The following is a 19,206-nucleotide window of genomic DNA, read 5'->3' as shown; positions in this document are numbered from 1 at the left end:
AGCAACGCCCAGCATCCTCTTAGGGTCACAGGCGGGATAAAGTGAATCCCCACCAGCCTGCTCCTTTGAAGAGGTGACCTTGAGAGCAGGTATGTGGGCCCTGCAACCTGCCGCCATCTGAGTTCTTCAGGTGTCCTGGCTGGTGTGGCCACGTGAAAGCTCAGGCCACGTGGGAAGATCATGCAGAGCCTGAGCTGTGGAGCCTGGCAGTGCCAGGACTGTGATATGGACGCACTTTGCAGGGGGTGTAGTTTAATACAGGCACCTAACCATGTTGTTCTTACTAAGTACCATTCCAGCAACTGACTGTCACTAATTGCTATGGTTAGTACCAACCATAATTAGCTAAGATAAAAATAATTAAGAATAACAGTCTCAAGTACCCTGGAGGAGGAAAGAGCAGGGAGAGGTGAGTGTAACAGCCAGAACAAACTTGACTTTGTTATTATTGCTCTTCAAGAGCTCATCTGCTCCTTGTCCCGGGCTTTACAAAAAGTCTAATGGGAGCCCTGACCGGTTTGGCTCAGTGGGTAGAGCGTCGGCCTGCGGACTGAAGGGTCCCAGGTTCAATTCCGGTCAAGGGCATGTGCATGTACCTTGGTTGTGGGCACATTCCCAGTGGGGGGTGTGCAGGAGGCAGCTGATGGATGTTTCTCTCTCATCAATGTTTCTAACTATCGCTTCTCCTCTGTAAAAAATCAATAAAATATATATATTTTTAAAAAGTCTAATGGAAATCGGGCTGTGAGATGGGACAATTTGGAAAACTTGTCTGCACGGTGGGTAGAAAACACTCCTGTGTTCCTCTCTGGCCGATGACTGTAATCTCCCAGCTGGCGAGCTGAGGAGGTGGGGAGGTTGGAGGTGGGGAGGTTGAATGCGGGGAGGCGGAAGGTGCCCCATGACATGCATTTGCAGGCTCGTGCTTCCCGGATCTTTCAACCAGAGAACATCCTCATCAAGCTCGGGTCCCTGGCGTCCTCTCCGAGGCCCAGGCTAGAGCTCGGGGCCTGACGCACTGGGTCCTCCTGTGCTCTCTCCCCGCAGACCCCCGGCAGTGGACAGAGACCCACGTGCGGGACTGGGTGATGTGGGCTGTCAACGAGTTCAGCCTGAAGGGCGTGGACTTCCAGAAGTTCTGCATGAACGGAGCCGCGCTCTGTGCGCTGGGCAAAGACTGCTTCCTGGAGCTGGCCCCGGACTTCGTTGGGGACATCTTGTGGGAACATCTGGAGATCCTGCAGAAAGGTACGTGTGTGTGTGTGGGGCGGCTGTGAGAGTAGGCAGGCGAATGCATCCAGGTACCAGGTGGCGGGACATCCATGCCATCCCCTGGGGGTGCCCTGTCTAAGCCCAGAGGGTCGAAGGCATGCCAGGACAGGTGCTCCATCGACGTTAGCTTCTTTTTCTTCTCTGCATTGGAGGTGCAGATTTTAAGCTTTAGCGAGATTGCGCTCCTGATGCTTCTTGCAAAATGGTGAGCCCCATCCTTATCTCAGACTCATGACTGTTTCAAGGAGCAGAGCTCACAGCCAGCTCGGAGGTATATTTTGTTCCTAGTAATCTCAGTGCACCCTCCCTTTATCCACGGCCCTGGTGCCCAGCCCTGCCCCCCAGGAAGCTTAGTGTCTCCGAGCTTGTTCATGCCACAGGCTCCTGCCCACTGGCCGGGTTGCAGCAGCAGGAGCTGGCCTACCTTTGCATCTGGAGCAGGAACCGGGGTCACGTCAGGACATGGTGTTGCAACCTTGTAATGACATGGCCTCCCGGCTAGTCTCTTCCAACCTTTTTGGACCAAGTGACTCATGTACCACAGCCCTGGCTGAGGATAGAAACAGCAGCAGGCGGCAAACTTGGGTGTTTTTGCGCTTATTTTTCTGAATTTCTTCTTAAAATAAATGGCAGTTACCAGCAGTCAGTGGTGCCCTCCAGCTGACTGTAAGCCTAGAAGCCGGCCGCCCTCTGTGACCCAGGCCCACCCTTTCCCTGTGGTCACCGGCTCCAGCCCTTGGCGCGGACGCTGGGGGCAGGGAGCAGAGCTCCGGGCTAGCACTTTTACTCCGTATAATACCTTCCTTTGTCTAAGGATATTTTCCACTCTGCTGTGCTCCACAGGGGCCCAAATGAGAGTCCTCTGGGCACAGAAGTGTTATCCCTTTTCCCTCTTCTCTTCAGCTTCTGCTGAAAAATAAATAAATACACACGGGCAAGAACGCGGTGGCTCTTGCCCCAGCTGCCCTGGCCGGGAACTGGGGGCGGCCGCACAGCCTGCCCAAAGCACAGACAGGTGCCCCTGTGGCTGCACACCCACCCACTCACACCTGTTGACGAGAGTGGCCTGTGTAGAGAGGGACAGACACGGCAGGCTCATCACAGGTCTGATGTGGCCCTGGGCTCCTCACCCGTGGGGCCTATCAGACCGTGTCACCCAGATATCTTCTGCTAACACATTCCTCTACTTCTCACCATGGAGTGGCCAGGCGTCCTGGAGTGTCAACCTGCCTCCATCATGGTTATAATCAATACCTATATAGCACCTCCTTGTTTTCCTTTAAATATGTTGCCTTAAGGACCTACTGAAGAACAAAAATCTAATGTTAACAGAAGCATTTTCTTTAACGGTGGTCTTTCTTTTTTTTTTTTTTTTTAAATCTGACCTTTCTCTTGCTTTTTTCATTGAGGGAGTCCGTCACCTTCCCTATTCACTGAGAAGTATTGACTTCGCAATACACATTCTAAAGCATTTCTGATTTGGATATTTCTGTCCATTTTTATCAATGATTAAAACTTCTCTTCTAGAAAAGAAAAAGAAAAAAAAGAGAGAAGAAAAAAATCAAAGTGCTTTAAAATACGTTTTCCCGTTTGGATTCCCACCGCAGCCCTGAGCCACGGGTGGGCAGGCACTGGTAGTGTCCCCATCTGCCAAGGGAGGACAGCTTAGGTGGCTTCCTGGTCACTCACTTCCTTGACCCTGCGCCTTCGCAATTTAATTTCCCGCCCTGTGTCCTCTGAATAATAATATGGACTCACAGGGGAGCTTCTGGTCCCCAAGAGAGGCTGGACCTAGCTTCTTGCAGAAGAATAACAAGAGAATTCAGGAGCCTGAGGGAATGATTGAGTACATCCTAGGGCAAAGCTGGATCCTCCCGCCCCTTTTCTATTGAGAGAGGCAGCGAGAACCCTCTGTCTTCAGGCCCTTGAAGAGCTGAGCGAGAGGTTTCTACGGAGGCTCTGTGATGAAACTAAAGCAACAAAGCTCGGAAAGAACATAGCTGCTCGGGGTGCGGTGGGGTGGAAGGCCAGAGGTACAGGGGATGTTTCAATCTGATAAGCTGCTCAAGCAAAGTGTAATCACTTTATCTCAACTGGGAACTGTTTCTCTGTGCAGGCATCAACTTGTTTTCCCAGCAGCCTCTGCTCCCAACAAGGCTATCAGATACCCGGGGAAAAATCCCAAGCACCCATCTCTGTGCCTGATTCTGGGAAATAGAACCAGACCTCGCCACACGCTGGGCAGAGGCCAGGCGGTTGGAGTCCAGGGTAGCCAGGGGGCCTGCAGGCTCCCCTTAGTTCAGCAGAGAGCCTTTCTGGGCTCAGTTACCTCCATCTGCATTCCTGTCTCCTTCCCCTGGGAACTTGGCTCCTCGCAGCAGTTTGGTTAGGTGGCTCTTCTGTGAACACACTGTTTTACCCAGTGGTGACCTTTCTGGCATCCTGCTCCTTAGCTGGGCCTGAACTTGAAGTCTGAGGGCGATGGGAAAAAGCACACAACAAAAAGCAGACCTCTGTTAGAAGAAATGGAGGCTGTAATATCTACCTGCCTGAAGAATTTTTTAAAAATATATTTTTATTGACTTCAGAGAGGAAGGGAGAGGGCGAGTGAGATAGAAACATCAATGATGAGAGAGGATCGTTGATTGGCTGCCTCCTTCACATCCCCGTGGTGGGGATCAAGCCCTCAACCTGGGCATGTGCCCTGACCGGGAATCTAACCATGACCTCCTAGTTCATAGGTTGATGCTCAACCACTGAGCCGTGCCGCCCAGGCTAAAGATGGTAATATATTTCTGAAAAGCTTTGGAGCTGATCAGGTTGAGTGGTGGGGACTGATTTTGGTACCTGCACAAGCTGCCCTGTAGCCTTTGATGCAACTGTGGTCCACGCATGCGTCAGAATGAGGGCAGAATATCTCCCTAGCTCATAGGGGTCGCCCACTGGCACTCTTTCCAAGATACGAAGTCCCCTCTCGCAGTCACTGAAATAGTCAACTCAGCCATACTTTTGTGATCTCAGCCTTAGATAAAGCCCCAGCCAGGGTGGGCTCACAGCGCAGCTGGGCTAAGGAACAGGCAGGTTTCCTAGAAGAGGGGCTGAGATCATTGTGGTCCTTGCGTCCGAGGTCCTTTCGGGCCAAGCAGCACTCTCATGTTGACCTCTCTGTCCCACCCCCTCCCCGGTGTGTTGCAGAGGATGTGAAACCCTATCAAGTGAATGGAGTCAACCCCACTTACCCAGAATCCCGTTATACCTCGGACTACTTCATTAGTAAGTTCACCTGCCACTCTTCTCCCCTCCTCTTGCTCATTGGGGAAGGAACCCTGTCCCAACTAAGCTCAAGCTCCTTCATGGTAACTCTATGGCAAACCATATTCCCTTAAACACAGACTATTTGGTATTCGTTTTATTTTTCCCCGCAAAGCACAAGGCTTCAGCCTGTTTGCACGCTGTCCTGACCTGCAAACTCCTGCACTTACGACCTCCTGCTGATACCATCAGCCTGAAAGTCGTGCAGAGAACTGCGGCCATTCCCGTTGGAGCCTGTGCCCTGTGGGGCCATCGGAGGGAGATTGGGTTAGGAGTCTGGCCATGGCCCTTGTTCTCTCCCTTTTACGCGTGGATATGGCAGCGTTTCTTCTGAAATCCTCCCTCGAGAGTGGGCCATGCAGCTTCAGATCTGTCCCAGATCTGGCTTTGCATCTCTCACAGAAAATAAAACCTTGTCCCTTCTGGTACAGGACACCCAACAGTACCAGAGAGGGGGCGGGAGGAAGGGTTAGTGTTAGTGCAGGGCTCTTCTTACCTGATGGTGTTGCTTCCAAAGGGACTCTACAGCAGCTTTGTTTTTGTTTCATTTTCTCACTTTATTATGATTTTTCTTCTAAGAACAACATAAGTTCTATGGAGTAAGAGCTTACCAGGAGCCAGAAGTGTTGGTAGGCGTTTTGCATATATATTCTTGTTTGATTTTTATCACAAGGCTCCAAGCAGGATCGCCATCATCCCTATTTTAGAGATGAGGAGATGAAGCCAGAATAGGGAGGTATCTTGCCAAGGGCCCCAGCCATCAAGAAGCGGAGCAAGGTTAACTTGCCCCGAGGCCCTTCTCATTGAAAATATGTTCCTCTTCCTCCCTAAGGTAGTCGGCCTGTTAACACATTGTAGGGCTGGTGTCAATGGGGAAGAACTGCTTGTTTTAGGTACAAAGCTCTCCCCTCTTTTAATGCCACCCTCGCTCTGTTTCCAGGCTATGGTATCGAGCATGCTCAGTGTGTTCCTCCCTCGGAGTTCTCAGAGCCCAGCTTCATCACAGAGTCCTACCAGACACTCCACCCCATCAGCTCCGAGGAGCTCCTCTCCCTCAAGTATGAGAACGACTACCCCTCGGTCATTCTCCGGGACCCTCTGCAGACAGACACCTTGCAGACGGACTACTTCGCCATCAAACAAGAAGTCGTCACACCAGACAACATGTGCATGGGGAGGACCAGTCGTGGTAGGTCAGATTTCTTCTCCAGAAGCTCTTGGTTTCCAAGAGTTTCCTAATGTTGAGAGATTTTCAGGTCTGCTATTTCCCCCTCACTATCAGCCCTGGGGATTCCTGAGTTTCATTCAACCTTTCCATCTGAGACTGTGTAGATAGGAAAGAACTTCCCACCATGGAACTTTAGCCACTTCCATCAGCATGACAACGACCCTGAGTTCACGGTAGAATTGAAATCGGGCAGGATGACCAATCACGTTTTGTATCTGTATAAGACATTTAAAAAAGTAATAACTAGTTGGATGTGGTTGCTGTTTAAGTTATTAATTTTTTTTAAAGAGGATTTTGCTTAAGGAGGACACAGTCGAACAAAAATGGTTCAGGGGACCCTCCTGAAAGCTTAGTTTCGCAATGCTCTGATGCCCCAGAGCATTCTGGGTCAGACTGCCTGGAATCTGAATGACACCTGCTGCTCAGTCCGGGCTTCTGAGCCATCTGTGAGTTTGGGAAGATACAGGATGGTTAACCAGTAGTTTATTTGGTACCGGTCATCAGCAGCCTGGTGACAGTGTGTATTCAGCTAGAGGACTGAGGGAAGAGGTGGCTGGAGGCTTCCCTTATGACATTGATAAAATATTCACGGACAGTGAACTAAATGTTCCAGAATCGAGCTGGTTGACTTTCTAAAGCAACAAAAGTGAAACACACTCCGATTTTAAGATCAGGGCATGAACTCCCGGAGGGGCAGCCACCCTAGTGAAGTGTGCAGATGGTTTTGTTGCTAAGACAAGTGCAGTCCATCAGAAGGAGGGATTTGTTCCTCCAGGAAGAACTAGCTGAGTTCTAAAAAGTCTTAAAGGATGACTGTTCCCATAGATAATGAGAAGGAATTGCAAGCAGGAGGAGGAACGGCAGAAAGCCCATCCGAGGGCTCAGAGGCCTTGGCTGGCTGGTCTCCTGGTGACTTCTGCTCAGTGGTTGCCCTGAGACTCTGAGGCACTTGGAGAGGGGCAAAGGCATCTTCGCTTTGAAGAGCCCCCCTTTGGCATCCTGGGCCGCACACCTTGCCATCTTCTTCTAGTGTTCGGGTGTACACTTCCTCCTGGCAGACCTCCGGGCAGCCAGCGGGCCTGCACAGGGAAAGTCCCCAGCAAGATCAGAACCTGTAATCTCTCTGCTTCGGGCCCCAGGCTGCTTGTGTTTCAGACTGAAGGGGATGGGTGGGATCAGTTTGCCTTCCCCTTTCTGACTGTTTATTTTTGGGTGCATGTCTATTTAAATACATACACAAATGGGCCTGTGGATCCTTCCCCCCCCCCACCCCCCCCTCCCGGGCAGGTCAGAGTTTTCGCACAGCTCACTTTCCTATGGGGCTTTTCTGTACGTCTATGTGTTGAGGCCGAGCCTGTGGGTTTGGGGCTCGGCCATGTTGTAACTTTGGGCAGAGCTGCTGTCACATGCTTTTCGGTTGCATCTGGCTTTGCATTTGTGTAATTGTCTCTGCTTCTCCTTCTCTTGGTTCTTGGTTTCTGTCCCCGCCACCCCTGCAACCCCAAATTAATAACTGTGGAGCAGATAGTGACCCGTACAAAGGGCGTGAGGTATTTCTCTCTGGCCTCATTCTCCTTCCCTCACACCAAGCTTCAGACCACACAGACTTGGGGGCCAGACTGTCCTGCCCACGGCTGCTTTCTGCACGTTAGCAGTGCTGCAAACAGGACGTATTCCGAGGGCTGACTGAATCTGACGTGGTGTGATTGGTCTAGACTGGAAGCATCCCTCTTAGCTGGTTATTATGAATAAAGCTATTCATCTGCTGCATTATAGCAAACCATGTGCTTCTCTGCCCCACCCCCTTAGACTCTGAGAGCTGTGGTTGTGCCAGTCTGTTCAGGGGCTGCTGGGGGGCCACCCTATCTGCTGTGAGTGCTCTGAGGTCTGCTTGGTGGAGTCAGGTCGCTTGGGAAGGACCTCGCTGAGACTCAGAAAAGTTAGCCAGTGGACATCCTTGAGGACATGTGCGTCCTTGCATCAGCCCAGTAGCACAAGCGAGTGTCTAATCTAGTTGGATTCAACCCCATTTTTGGAGAAAATGCCCGTAAACAAAGGTTCCTCGCTCCAGGATTGTGAAACAGAGCTAAAATGAAAGCAGCTCACTGCTGTAAACCGCAGCTCTCAACGGAGTTGCCTCCGGCTCATGTTTGGGAGGATGCCAGAGAGTGGCTACGTCCAGGTTAGTGTCCTGCTCGCTGGGACTCCTGGGAAATGCAGCTGTCTGCTTGTGGAAATCCCGGCCTCCGTGCCTTCCCCAAAGAAATGTGGCCGATAGAGGTAGAATCATTCCAGAGAGACTTTAGTATGGATATGCCCTAAGTATTGGTGACTTGGTGGGGTGTTCTCTATGAAAACATACATTCTCTTTTGTAGGCTTTTGGTATGTTTGTCTCACAGAGACACTGAATGACTCTTCAGATGGGTAGCTTTTTATGAGATGCCATAAAATGTCCTGTTGTGTTAAAAAGAGGGTATTGCATTCTGGCTGCGGGCTGTTTTCTGGAGTCTTTTCGTGTGGATTTCTGGAAGGGGCAGTTCCTTCATTTATAAAGAGTTGTGAATGTGACAGTGGACTGGGTAGGCAGGGCCCGTAACTCCATGAAGCTCTTCAGTTTGCCTCCTGGACATGACCCTTCTTTGAATGGATGGTTGGAAGAAGGGCCAAGAAGAAGTAGCTAAATGACTACCTTTGTGTTATAAGCAGTATTGGAGAGGATAAGAGGTTCAGGAAATCTACAATAGTGGAGTATATAAAAATTACATATTTAACTGAATACCCTTATTCTGGGATTTAAAAAAAATTAAAATCCTCAACTTAGTTTTTCCTTAGTAATTTTGGGTTGGGCACCAAAATGAAATATTTGAATTTCATTTTTTTTAACCAATCTCTACTATTAAGGAAAGGGAGAATAGGCCCAAAACACACTAGTATGGGGTTGTGTTGGCCAACCTTATTCTGGAATTTAAACTTGTAGTAGATCAGCCAGCTCTGAGCAGTTGAGAGTTGACTTACAGGTATTTCTACATACAGATTTGTCACATCCTTTGCCTCGTGACTTGTGCTGAATCGAGGTGACCATTCGGTCACCCAGGATTTAATTTAGGTTGCCTAAAAAGTATCTGGAAGTAGAACATAAGAAATATTCCTGCGAGCCCTTTCAAGCTCTTAGATGCATTTCCCTCTAGTTTTTGTTTGTTAGCCTCCCTTTTCAATGGCATTTTTTGCCAATGGAAATTTCTCTTGGAGCGATTATGCAATGATAGCAGCTGTTTACAACCTGGTTTGGGAAATTAATGAACTTGCATGATCTTGTGGTCAGTTAAGAATGCTTTAAGCAACTGGGAGAGTAAAAGATTTCTGATATTGCTGTGGATCTTAATAACTCTTTCATCAACTCCTTTGTTTTTTATTGCCCACGCTTCCCCAATGAAGTACACGTTTCGAGTACAAAATTGTACTTGGAGAGAATCAGCGGCATGGATTTCTGTTTAGAAGAGTGCTCGTATTTTTTTCTTTTTTAATTCTCCTGGAAAAAAAGCATCTCATTGCTTCTTTCTCTGTTTGAAAAGACATAGAGGCAGTACTTGTATTTCATTTTAAAATAGTATTTGGAAAAAATGCTAAGAAAATAGCACTTCAGCTCCAAGGTCAAGGGAGGTCAAGCTGCTCTTAGTCGAATGGAATTTTTTTCTTATGACCAAAATATTTTGCCAAATTGGGCCTTTGGAAATTATCTCATTGGCTTGAGTTGGATTAGGGAGTTGAGTCGCACTGCTTCGATTTCTTCACTTATTCATTCAGCCCCAAGGCATCAGCCAGAAACCCCCAAGAACATGTGGCGAGTCTCAGCTTTTAGATTTCTGGCTCTAGGGCTCTTGAGGTCCCAAGCACGGCTGTCTCCCTCTGACAGGCAGGAGCAGCCCGTGGCTAGGAATCTCCATCCTGGGAGCTGGAGAGCAAGACAGCACCGTTCAGGGCAGTGGCTCTCACACTGCAGCCAGCCCAGGCCCTCCTCCCAGAGCCACCCCACAGCTCCCATCCCCCTCGGCCCTCTCCCTTCTTCCATGCTTCCTGCGGGTCTGATGAGCGGTCTGTCCTCACTCAGAGGGTTTTTACAGTTGTCTTTTCCCAATCCCTCCTCCCCTGCCCTCTTCCTACCTCCTCCTTCACCTCCAGGTAAACTCGGGGGCCAGGACTCTTTTGAGAGCATAGAGAGCTACGATAGTTGTGACCGCCTCACCCAGTCCTGGAGCAGCCAGTCATCTTTCAACAGCCTGCAGCGCGTTCCCTCCTATGACAGCTTCGACTCCGAGGACTATCCAGCCGCCCTGCCCAACCACAATCCCAAGGGCACCTTCAAGGACTATGTGCGTGACCGTGCTGACCTCAACAAGGACAAGCCTGTCATTCCTGCTGCTGCCCTGGCTGGCTACACAGGTAGGCGCCTGCCCCTACCTCGGAGCCTCGGTGGGCGTGCTGCTGTGGGTGGGCTCAGTGGAGGGCCCTGGGCCCGTCGTCCCAAACCCCGAAGACTGCCTTTTGTTTTTGCGGGGAGCGGGGAGAAGACTCTAAGAGGCCTGGTCAGTCTCTCAGGCCCCTCTGTTTATGAATAGCCATTGATTGTTGGAAGCAAAGAGTATCCTTCTATCCGAAGGGATCGTTTCCAAGAGTGGTAGGAAAAAACACTTATATTTTGGGTCTTTTTCCATATCTGGGGGAAGGGCACTATGTTAATTTGGCGTCTCTGGAAACTCTGCCTCGTGGCCGAGCATCAAGGGCTTTTCTCTAGGCGGCTCTTAGGAGGTCTTTCAACATACAGAACCAGCAGCAGCATCGCTGGGAGGCATCCCTGCATGGCCTGCACCCTGGGCTCCGCTGTGGGGGAGCATTCATTAGGGGGGCTGTTCAGATGGCAAGAGTGTCGTTGGTCACCTGAACTCTGGCAGGTCTCGGCCAGGAAACCTTCTTCCTCACTTGGCTTTGTGACTGGTTTCCTCCCAGGAGTGGAAGTTATGGTGAATGAAGAAAGACCGTAGAGGAAGAAAGATGTGTGTCGAGAGCTTGAGCTTTGATTGAGGATCTGGTAATAGAACCAAACAACATCTTGTCCAAATGAGCTGCAGCGGGTCTGCTGCCCGGCCCTGGAAACCTTTGCAGGATGTGCCTGGGAACTAGCCAAGGAGCCTTATAGGGTTGAGGCTCAGATCCTTTTTGTACGATGGTCGTGTTTTCTAAAAACTAGAAATTGGGTTGTGAGCGCAGCTTATGTTAGTGGATTACTCATCTGTGGCCTAGGCCTCCATTCTCTTGTCGGTAACTCCACCCTGGCCAGGTTGCCACGTGGGCGAACCTTGGCGTGCACGAAGCTAAGCAGCAACATCTGTGTTTCTGTGGAGGTATCTGAAGAGTGAGCCCCATCTTCCCTGTGTGTCAGTGAAGCCTCCGTTTTTATTAGAAAAACAGCTGACCTCTGAGAGCAACTCAGCTGCGTAGAGAAATCACTCATTTTTCAGAGCTCCGGGGTGGGCCCGCTGGTGCTGCTCAGGGCATGCGCGGGTGCCCAGGAGTTCCGTCTGTGTTTTCAGGTAGTGACAAGGTCTCGCTGTGGAGCCAGGGGCCAGAAAGGAACATAAAGTGCCCCTTCTCTGCTCTGTCTGCACTGTCCCCCATGGTCTTTGCTGGAAGGTCACTCATGTGTGGGAACGTGTTACTCTTGAAGTGACCCCCTTTTCTAGCTCCAGAGAGCAGACTCCTGGCGAGTTTGCCCATTCCTGTTAATGACCCTGGGAGTGGGGAAAAGTCAATTCAGTCTCTTTCAAGATGGACCAACGTTCTGGCCTCTGTAGTTACAAGGGTAGTTGTAGGTATTTTAAGAACTAGACTCCAGTTGGATTCACTGATGGAGGGAGAAGTGCTGCTGCATTCGGAAGAGGAAGGAAAGGCCTCTGTGGCTGAACGATGACTCTGTGGGCTCTGGAGGTAACAGGCATCTCCATCTGGGCACGCTGGCTTCTGTTCTTGGGGCGCAGAGGAACTACGCCCTGTCATTTGCCCAAGCATGAAGGCCAAGTCTTCTACAACTTCCACCCCAACTTCCGGTGCACATCCCCAGCTTAGTTTCTCCTGATTAAGGATGTGCCTTTGTTCTCTCTGGCATAATCTCCACTATCACCACCGTTCACGTCCACAGCCATGATTCTTTTCCCACCACAGTTTCCATCATTCTCTCTTAGCTACAGACGTGATTCTGTTCATTTCCATAGTTAGGGCAGCTTGGTGGATAACGAGATTAAGTAAACTGACTTTAAGTCCTAAAGTTTGAGTTCTGGCCAAAGAAAACCCTAGGATTTAGGTCAGCCTTCATGCGATGAGATTCTGGTAACGGTCCATGGCCACACAGCAAAGGTCTAGATCAGCGGTTCTCAGCCTGTGGGGTCGAGACCCCTTTGGGGGTCGAACGACCCTTTCACAAGGGTCACCTAAGACCATCCTGCATATCACATATTTACATTAGGATTCATAACAGTAGGAACATTACAGTTATGAAGTAGCAACGAAAATAATTTTATGGTTGGGGGTCACAACATGAGGAACTGTATTTAAAGGGCCAGAAGGTTGAGAACCACTGGTCTAGATGCTTCCAGACATGGTAAAAGCCCGATTTCTACCTCAAATAGGACCTTCTCAGCAAGTGCTGCCCTGTAATATTATTGGATTTCCACATGGGAGATGCCTGCAGAGCTAATAGTCTACAAGAGTGACTGAAAGGGTTTTGGCTAAGATGATTTGAGAACCTCCACAAGAATGATCTGAGAGTGGGGATCTTTCCCAGGGTCCCAGTTTTGAGGAGAGAAGGACAGAGATGACTTGGAAATTCCAAGGATTAGGAATGAGTGTGAAGTACAAATGAGGGACATGAGCAGTCAAGACAGCCAACACCAAAGGCTGCCTGTGAAACTTCTCTGGCAATCCAGACTCGGGGACAAACAGATAAAAGCATCAAGAGCTCTTTTATCACAAATATAAATAATGTCCTGGAGGTCTGAGTTATGTTTGATCCCTTATTTGGATATATTGTTTTTGATAGATGCCCCCTTTCTCCTCCCTCCCTCCCTCCCTCCCTCCCTCCCTCCCTCCCTTCCTTCCTTCCTTCCTTCCTTCCTTCCTTCCTTCCTTCCTTCCTTCCTTCCTTTCTTCCTTCCTTCTTCTTCCTCTCCCTCCATCCCTTGCCCACCCCCTCTCTTTTTCTCAGAATAAAATATTCAATAAGTGGAAGAAAAGGGAGGGTGATTATTGATTATTGGTCTCAAAGACTAAAGTAGTCATGCGGATTAAAAAACGTTTTTAAGGATCTTAACCATTCAGTTGTTTCTTCTTTATAATTGTAGGTTTAATTTCTCATACTATTTCAGATCACGGTGAGAACAATAGCCCAGAAAACGGAAGTCCTTTACGCTCCCTCCCAACTGTAACACACTGTGTGATTTTAGGCAAATTTACCTTGTACCCTTTTCTACTTTTAGCGAAGGAGAAGTGTTCGTCCTTATCTTGGTGGTAGAAGATCTGTGAAAATGTAATTGAACCAAATCGATTAATTTAAACAAATAAGTGCTAGACATTGTGCTAGACATGGGAGGGGGGTGGAGGAGAAGAGCTTCATGGTAGCAAATCAGTTATTTCAGCAAATGTGTCCAAGCACATGTTGAGTGCAGATAAGTTGCTAGGAGCTTTTGAGGGTTCACTATCTTGTCAAATTCAATATTAGTGTAATTGTCTGTAGACTTGAATTGGATTTTCTTACTGCTGTGGTTTCGATGAAGGCCAGGATTTGTTAGGCAGATGGGGGTGAAAGCCCACCTGGCTCTTTTCTCTGCTCACTGCCTGGCGAGCGTCTCCTGCCCACATTGCAGACTGATTCTAAGACAGCGGTTCTCAACCTGCGGGTTGCGACCCTTTTGGCGGTCAACGGACCCTTTCACAGGGGTCGCCTAAGACCATCCTGCATGTCAGATATTTACATGATGGTTCATAACAGTAGCAACATTACAGTTATGAAGTAGCAATGAAAATAATTTTATGGTTGGGTCACAACATGAGGAACTGTATTTAAAGGGCCAGAAGGTTGAGAACCACTGTTCTAGGAGGTGGGTTTTTGCTCTTGAGCCCTCACTGTGGCCCCTTCTCGTTTCAGATACATCCTAGAGAATGGGGAAGGGGAGGGAGCATAACAAGTGAGCCCCAACACCACCCAAAGAGCAGGCGGGGACTGGAACACAGATGGGTCTCCCGCTTTATGCAGACATGCTAAGATGAGCTGAAGTTTGAAAAAATAACTTAGAAGGCGGAAATCATTGTATAAGTGCTGGCAACCCTTTTTATTGCTTGTAAAAGTCACTCCTACTCTTTTTTTTTTATCTCAAGTTCTGCCTTCCGGCCCCGCCCCCCCACCCAACTCCCTTAAATTTTTATTACTCCAAAGTATGTGTGGCCACACAGTAGGAGCATTTGGATCCTTACATCACAATTCCTTGGCCTGAATGAAAGGATATATGTATAGATTCTCTGAGCTGGGAGCAGGACCCATTTTCCTCCCCTTACACTAGGAGCCTAGGTCTCCATCCATATCACTTTCAAAGAAACAGATTTTGTTTCCTCCTATGATGTCTGAGTTACTGCATGTACGGGTGGAAATCAGTTAGAAACTGAATTTTCACAGCTTCTTGCACAGTTACGTTCTTCCTCCAAAGATAAGAAAATTGCATCAACCTTCACTGGTCTCCCATGGCAACTTGTTAAATTAGGTCAAGATGTGGGGGCAGATAACGTGGCTTGAAAGCCTGCCTGTTAGCGGAGTTAAGAATACATCAAATGCGATGCTGGCTTCCGCCGAAATGTACCTTCTTACCTTGCTGTGAACTGCCTATGGTTGTCAAACTGATACAATCAGAAAGCTCCATTTGTCTCTTGTGGGAGGGTACATTAGGAACCGCACCTAATGAAGAAAACAATCGGAGGCAGGCGGCCCCATGCTTTCTGGTTAGCTAGCTGATCGACCTAAGCAAAATGCTTTCTGGATTCTTGAAGAAAGCAGGCCGCTCTGATGTTTGCTGTCAGGTTCAGTAGGTCTAGAATCACATACTGGATCGTCAACTAGGATTGTCTCTTTCTGTCCCTCCAGCCCCATTTTACAGATGGTGAAACTGAGGCATAAAAAGTGACTTATTCAAGGCCGCCTGATTGCAGCCTGCACAGAATGGCAGCTCCTGGATTGGATCTGAAGTGCCAGGCGCCTACGAATTTTGTCTCCATATTAAGAAATGACAGTACTCATGGGTTATGGTCTCAGTGACCTCCTCAGAGCAGATCAGGGGCCTTGTCTCCCGATAGTCGCTAATTAACACTGTATGTACGTGACTTAGCAGAATGGAGGAGGGGCCAGGGCTAGTTTTTGGCTTTCGTCCAAAGTTATTGGTCTGTAAATCACCTTTATCCAACTCCATTCCGGATTGCCAGGCATTGCCAGACAAGGAACCCATTCCGGTCCCTTCTGGAATGGCTACGGAGCCGACCTGGTGGGAATGCTCTTGTTGTCAGCATCCAGGGGTATCCGCCCCCTTTGGGTCGCCATGGTGAGTGCAGTGGTTAGGGTCTCTTTTTCACCCGGTGGTCTGAGGAAAGCTAGGCCCGAAGCCATTCGTGAACTGTAACGGAGTTAGGTTTTATAGCGCAGTGCGGGGTTTGCGACTAGAGAGTCCCCCAGTTTCCTCAAGACTAAACTGGGGACTCACTGGAATTCAACTTCCAAATATTTTGGCAGGAGACAGAAACAGGTACCGGTCTTGTAGAAAAAGACATCCCCCTTCCGGCCCTCTCCAATTGCTCTGGCCTGAAAGAAGTCTTCTTGCCACTTTGTAGAAGGCCCTGGAGCGAGTTTAAAGTCACAGAAGGAGACAGTCCCAGCAAGCCCAGAACCTGGGCCTTCTGGCTCATAGTTGAGCTTTAGGGGTCAGTAACCCTACGCTACTGCTAAAACATGTTCTCGAAAATAAATAACTTGACTGCAGAAGGAAGTCCTTGAAAGCCCTTCAATGCAGAATAAAACCGGAGACTTGGCAGCGAGCGCTGCCTGGAATCCGTTTTCTGGAGGAAAGCGGGGTTGCAAAGTGATCTGGGTGGTGGGCCCCGGCACAAGCCACGCCCGGGAACTCAGGCATGCGCCTAAGTTGCTGATCAGGAAGGGGAGCGGGGTCACCAAAGAAAATTATCAGGGCAATGTGGATTTCTACAAGAGAGTAAAAAAATTCTATCCTGAGGCAGCACTGTTATGAGGGACAGCATACAGCTTTTTAATTTGGGGGTTTATTCCCAGAGCCGACCTGGAAGATAGCCTCACTGCGGAAAGCTATAATAATAAAAGCATAATATGCTAATTAGACCGGACAACCAAACGACCTTCTGGACGTCCTTCCGGATGTCCTTCCCGATGAAGCCGCAGCTGTGAGGGCCAAGCCCCTTGCACGAATTTCGTGCATCAGGCTCTAGTGTTGGGATAAGACAGAGTGAACTGACGACAGCCGAGGAGAACCAACTGGTTGACGTGGGCACAGAGCTCAGATGCCCGTTTGTGCAGCCCACGTCTTTCACAGGGATCCCGGGTCCGGCAAGGGAGCTGGCCGAGGGCTTGGGGGAAGCCATCCGTCTCAGCATAGAGCATTCTTGGGAAGCATCTGAGTGGACAGGAGGGAAAGAGCTAGAAATGAGAAAGGCAGCAACAGAGTGTCTCCCCGTTTCTGGCTCAGAGGCCCCTTCCTTGGCAGGTGGCAGGAAGCCAGACAGACCCCTGGTCCCAAGTGGAGCTGTGCTGCCAGCCAGCGGCCCAGGAGCCGGGGGATTCCGGTCCTCTGCGCTGTTTGGGGGTAGGTCCTGAGGCGGGGCGTGCTGTGATGTGGGGGTCTCCCTGGAGAAATGGGCTACCCTGCTGCTCAGTGATGGGGCTGGTGGGGAAAACTCCTGGCAAGATCTGACCCGGGTGGGAGAAGAAGCCTCCTTCTGTTGCCTGCAGGGCAGTTTCATGGCTCCTGCTTCCTGATTCACGTTTGGACAGTTTTTCTTCATCATCTGCCACCGGAAGAAAAGGATCACGTGGTCGGGGTCTCACTATTAAGTCTTTCTTCTAAATGTCTTTAAAAATGTGGAAATCAGAGGTTTCCTGTTCTCCATCGAGTGATGTCCACGTGATGCCCGCAGGGTGGGTGTTTACCCGAGCCCACTCTGTCACTTAGTTATGCCTTCTGGCCACCCATGTTGTTTAACCAGGATTATTCCAGGGGCTGGATCAGTAGGGTTAAGAGTGTGGACTTGGGAGCATGTCCTGAGCATGTCTTGGCTTTGTCACTGACCAGCTGTGTGATTTTGGATAAGCTAACATCTCCATGCCTCAGTTTTCTCATCTGCAAAATGGGAATAATAATAGTTGCTCTCTCCTAGGATGGATGAGAGAATGAAATGAACTAGGTCATGGGACGCACCCACAAATAGTGCTGGTGTATCGGAGAGTTCTCTGGGTGCCGGTTGTTACCACTGTTTTCCATATTATCCTCCAACCTGTTTGACTTTCCAGGATCATACATGCCTTGTGGTTGGAACTATATGTTTTATGTATAGAATTCCAGTCATTGCTGGCACTCTCCTGGGTACAGCAGATATTTAATGTCAGATTAGGTCATTTCTGCTGTTGAGCAGAACTCATGTGTAGGAACTCCCGCTGTTTGCTAGACTCTCTCATATCCATTACATTATTTCACCTGTCACCAGGAGCTACGTGAGGAAGGTTCTGTTGTTCTCGTTGTACAAATGAGGGAGTTGAAGTTCAGAGGGGGAAAGAGGACTAGCTCACAGTCATACAGCAAACAACAAAGCAGATGCCTTTCAAAGTGTTTCACAGTGAGACAATGAGCAGGAACACATCCGATGTCGGCAGTGTATTTGTTTGGGTCTGCGGAGGAGCCAATGTCAACACCTGGTTAGACTTGCTCTAAAAGAAGGAGAGAGCAAGGGAAGGCAGGGGAGCCTCTAGACCGTGCTCAGGTGTGTTACCTGTTAAAGGACAGAGAGAAGGAAGGAGACTGGGGTGGGAAGAGCCTCTAACTGCAGCTCAATCCCTAGGACGGTCTGGCCAGGCTGGTGGGGGATCCGCTGGTCAAAGTTGCCCAGTGGAGGAGTTCCATGTCTCTCAGCAAGGGCCCATGCCTCCAACCATGCTCAGTCCCTGGCTGGAGCAGACCCTAGCTAGCTTGACCTTGGTGGGGACATGGTGGATCCAGTCAGTTATGCTCCTTGCTGCAAGAGACTCGAGTAGCTCGTTGTCATGGCTGCTATACGTCGTGTGACCCCCATCCTACCTGACTACCAAACATAGGCTGTCAGTCAGGCCAGCCCAGCTCTTCTGTCTGGCTAGTTGTAGAGCAGGACTCAAGACCAAGGCCAATCCCAATGCTCCTGGTGGCCCACAATAAGCTCCAGAAAACAGAGGGTTGTTGATGACAAATAACCAAGTGCATTGCCTGATGTGTGACTCACCTCTCCCTGAGAGATAATGAGAGTGAAAGTTCTCCTATGGTGAGTGCATGTGACAGTTTAAACACCAGACGAGGATGGGACTTGCTTGGCTGGGAAGGTGTGCAGAGGGCACAGCTCTGTGGAGTGTGTGACCTTCAGAGCCGGGGTGGGCACAGTTTCTGAGAAGGCCTCTCAAAGCTGGGTTCTCAGTCGGGCCTTCTTCACAGGGGTAGGTTAGGACATTTTCAGCTCATCACATGAAGGTGGCACAGAAAAGAAGGTATTTCTTCTGTGACCTCCAGGCTCTTGTCACTGTTAATATTCTCTTTTGCTATTCAACCCCATCTGTCCTCAATGCCTGATACTGGAGGGGTATTCAGAAATCAGTTGCTGGATAAATACTTAAAAAATCCAGTGCCGGTTCACCTCCCCGAGAATTGTAAGACGCTGGACTAATCATTTCTCTCATCCTTGAGGTGCTGGGGACACGGCCCCTCGGGTAAAATGAATTTCAGAGGCTGTGTTGAGATAGGAGAAAGGCCTGGGCGCCAGCGTTCTCAAGTCCTGTTTTCCAATGCCAATCAGTGAGCGCCTCTTTCCTTCTTCCTGTTACCTGGCTACGTGTAGGGAGACCTTTCCTTCAGTTACATTGGTTAGAGAAAGCATTGCCTTGGTGTCAAAGAAAATTCTCACCCTGTACCCTCAAATCCAAACCTAAGCCATTTCTGGTGACTTGAAAGAATGGGTTGCCTAGAAGACACCAGGAGGCAAAGCTCTAAGGAAACCCACTTCCTGACTTGAGCTTCGCTGGCTCGCTGTCCAGGTCTGTGTC

General features: G+C 49.4%; 1 protein-coding gene across 2 annotated transcripts in view; it reads left to right on the top strand.

Moving 5' to 3' along the window:
- ETS1 (ETS proto-oncogene 1, transcription factor) overlaps positions 1–19,206 on the top strand; it is a 65,595-nt gene that overhangs the window by 33,152 nt on the left and 13,237 nt on the right. The window contains exons 3-6 of one of the 2 annotated variants that reach the window (XM_070400207.1): positions 1,048–1,248; positions 4,468–4,545; positions 5,525–5,773; positions 9,993–10,253. In XM_070400207.1, coding sequence (XP_070256308.1) covers positions 1,048–1,248; positions 4,468–4,545; positions 5,525–5,773; positions 9,993–10,253 — 789 coding nt within the window. The remainder of the gene's footprint in view (positions 1–1,047; positions 1,249–4,467; positions 4,546–5,524; positions 5,774–9,992; positions 10,254–19,206) is intronic. The other variant, XM_070400208.1, reaches the window with a different exon arrangement.

This window comes from Myotis yumanensis, unplaced genomic scaffold (genome assembly GCF_028538775.1).
Source record: "Myotis yumanensis isolate MYYU_CA2020_CCGP unplaced genomic scaffold, mMyoYum1.0.hap1 SCAF_19, whole genome shotgun sequence".
Lineage (NCBI taxonomy): Eukaryota > Metazoa > Chordata > Mammalia > Chiroptera > Vespertilionidae > Myotis > Myotis yumanensis.
Note: the sequence above shows the minus strand (reverse complement) of the source record. Positions and strands in the feature narration are given on the sequence as shown.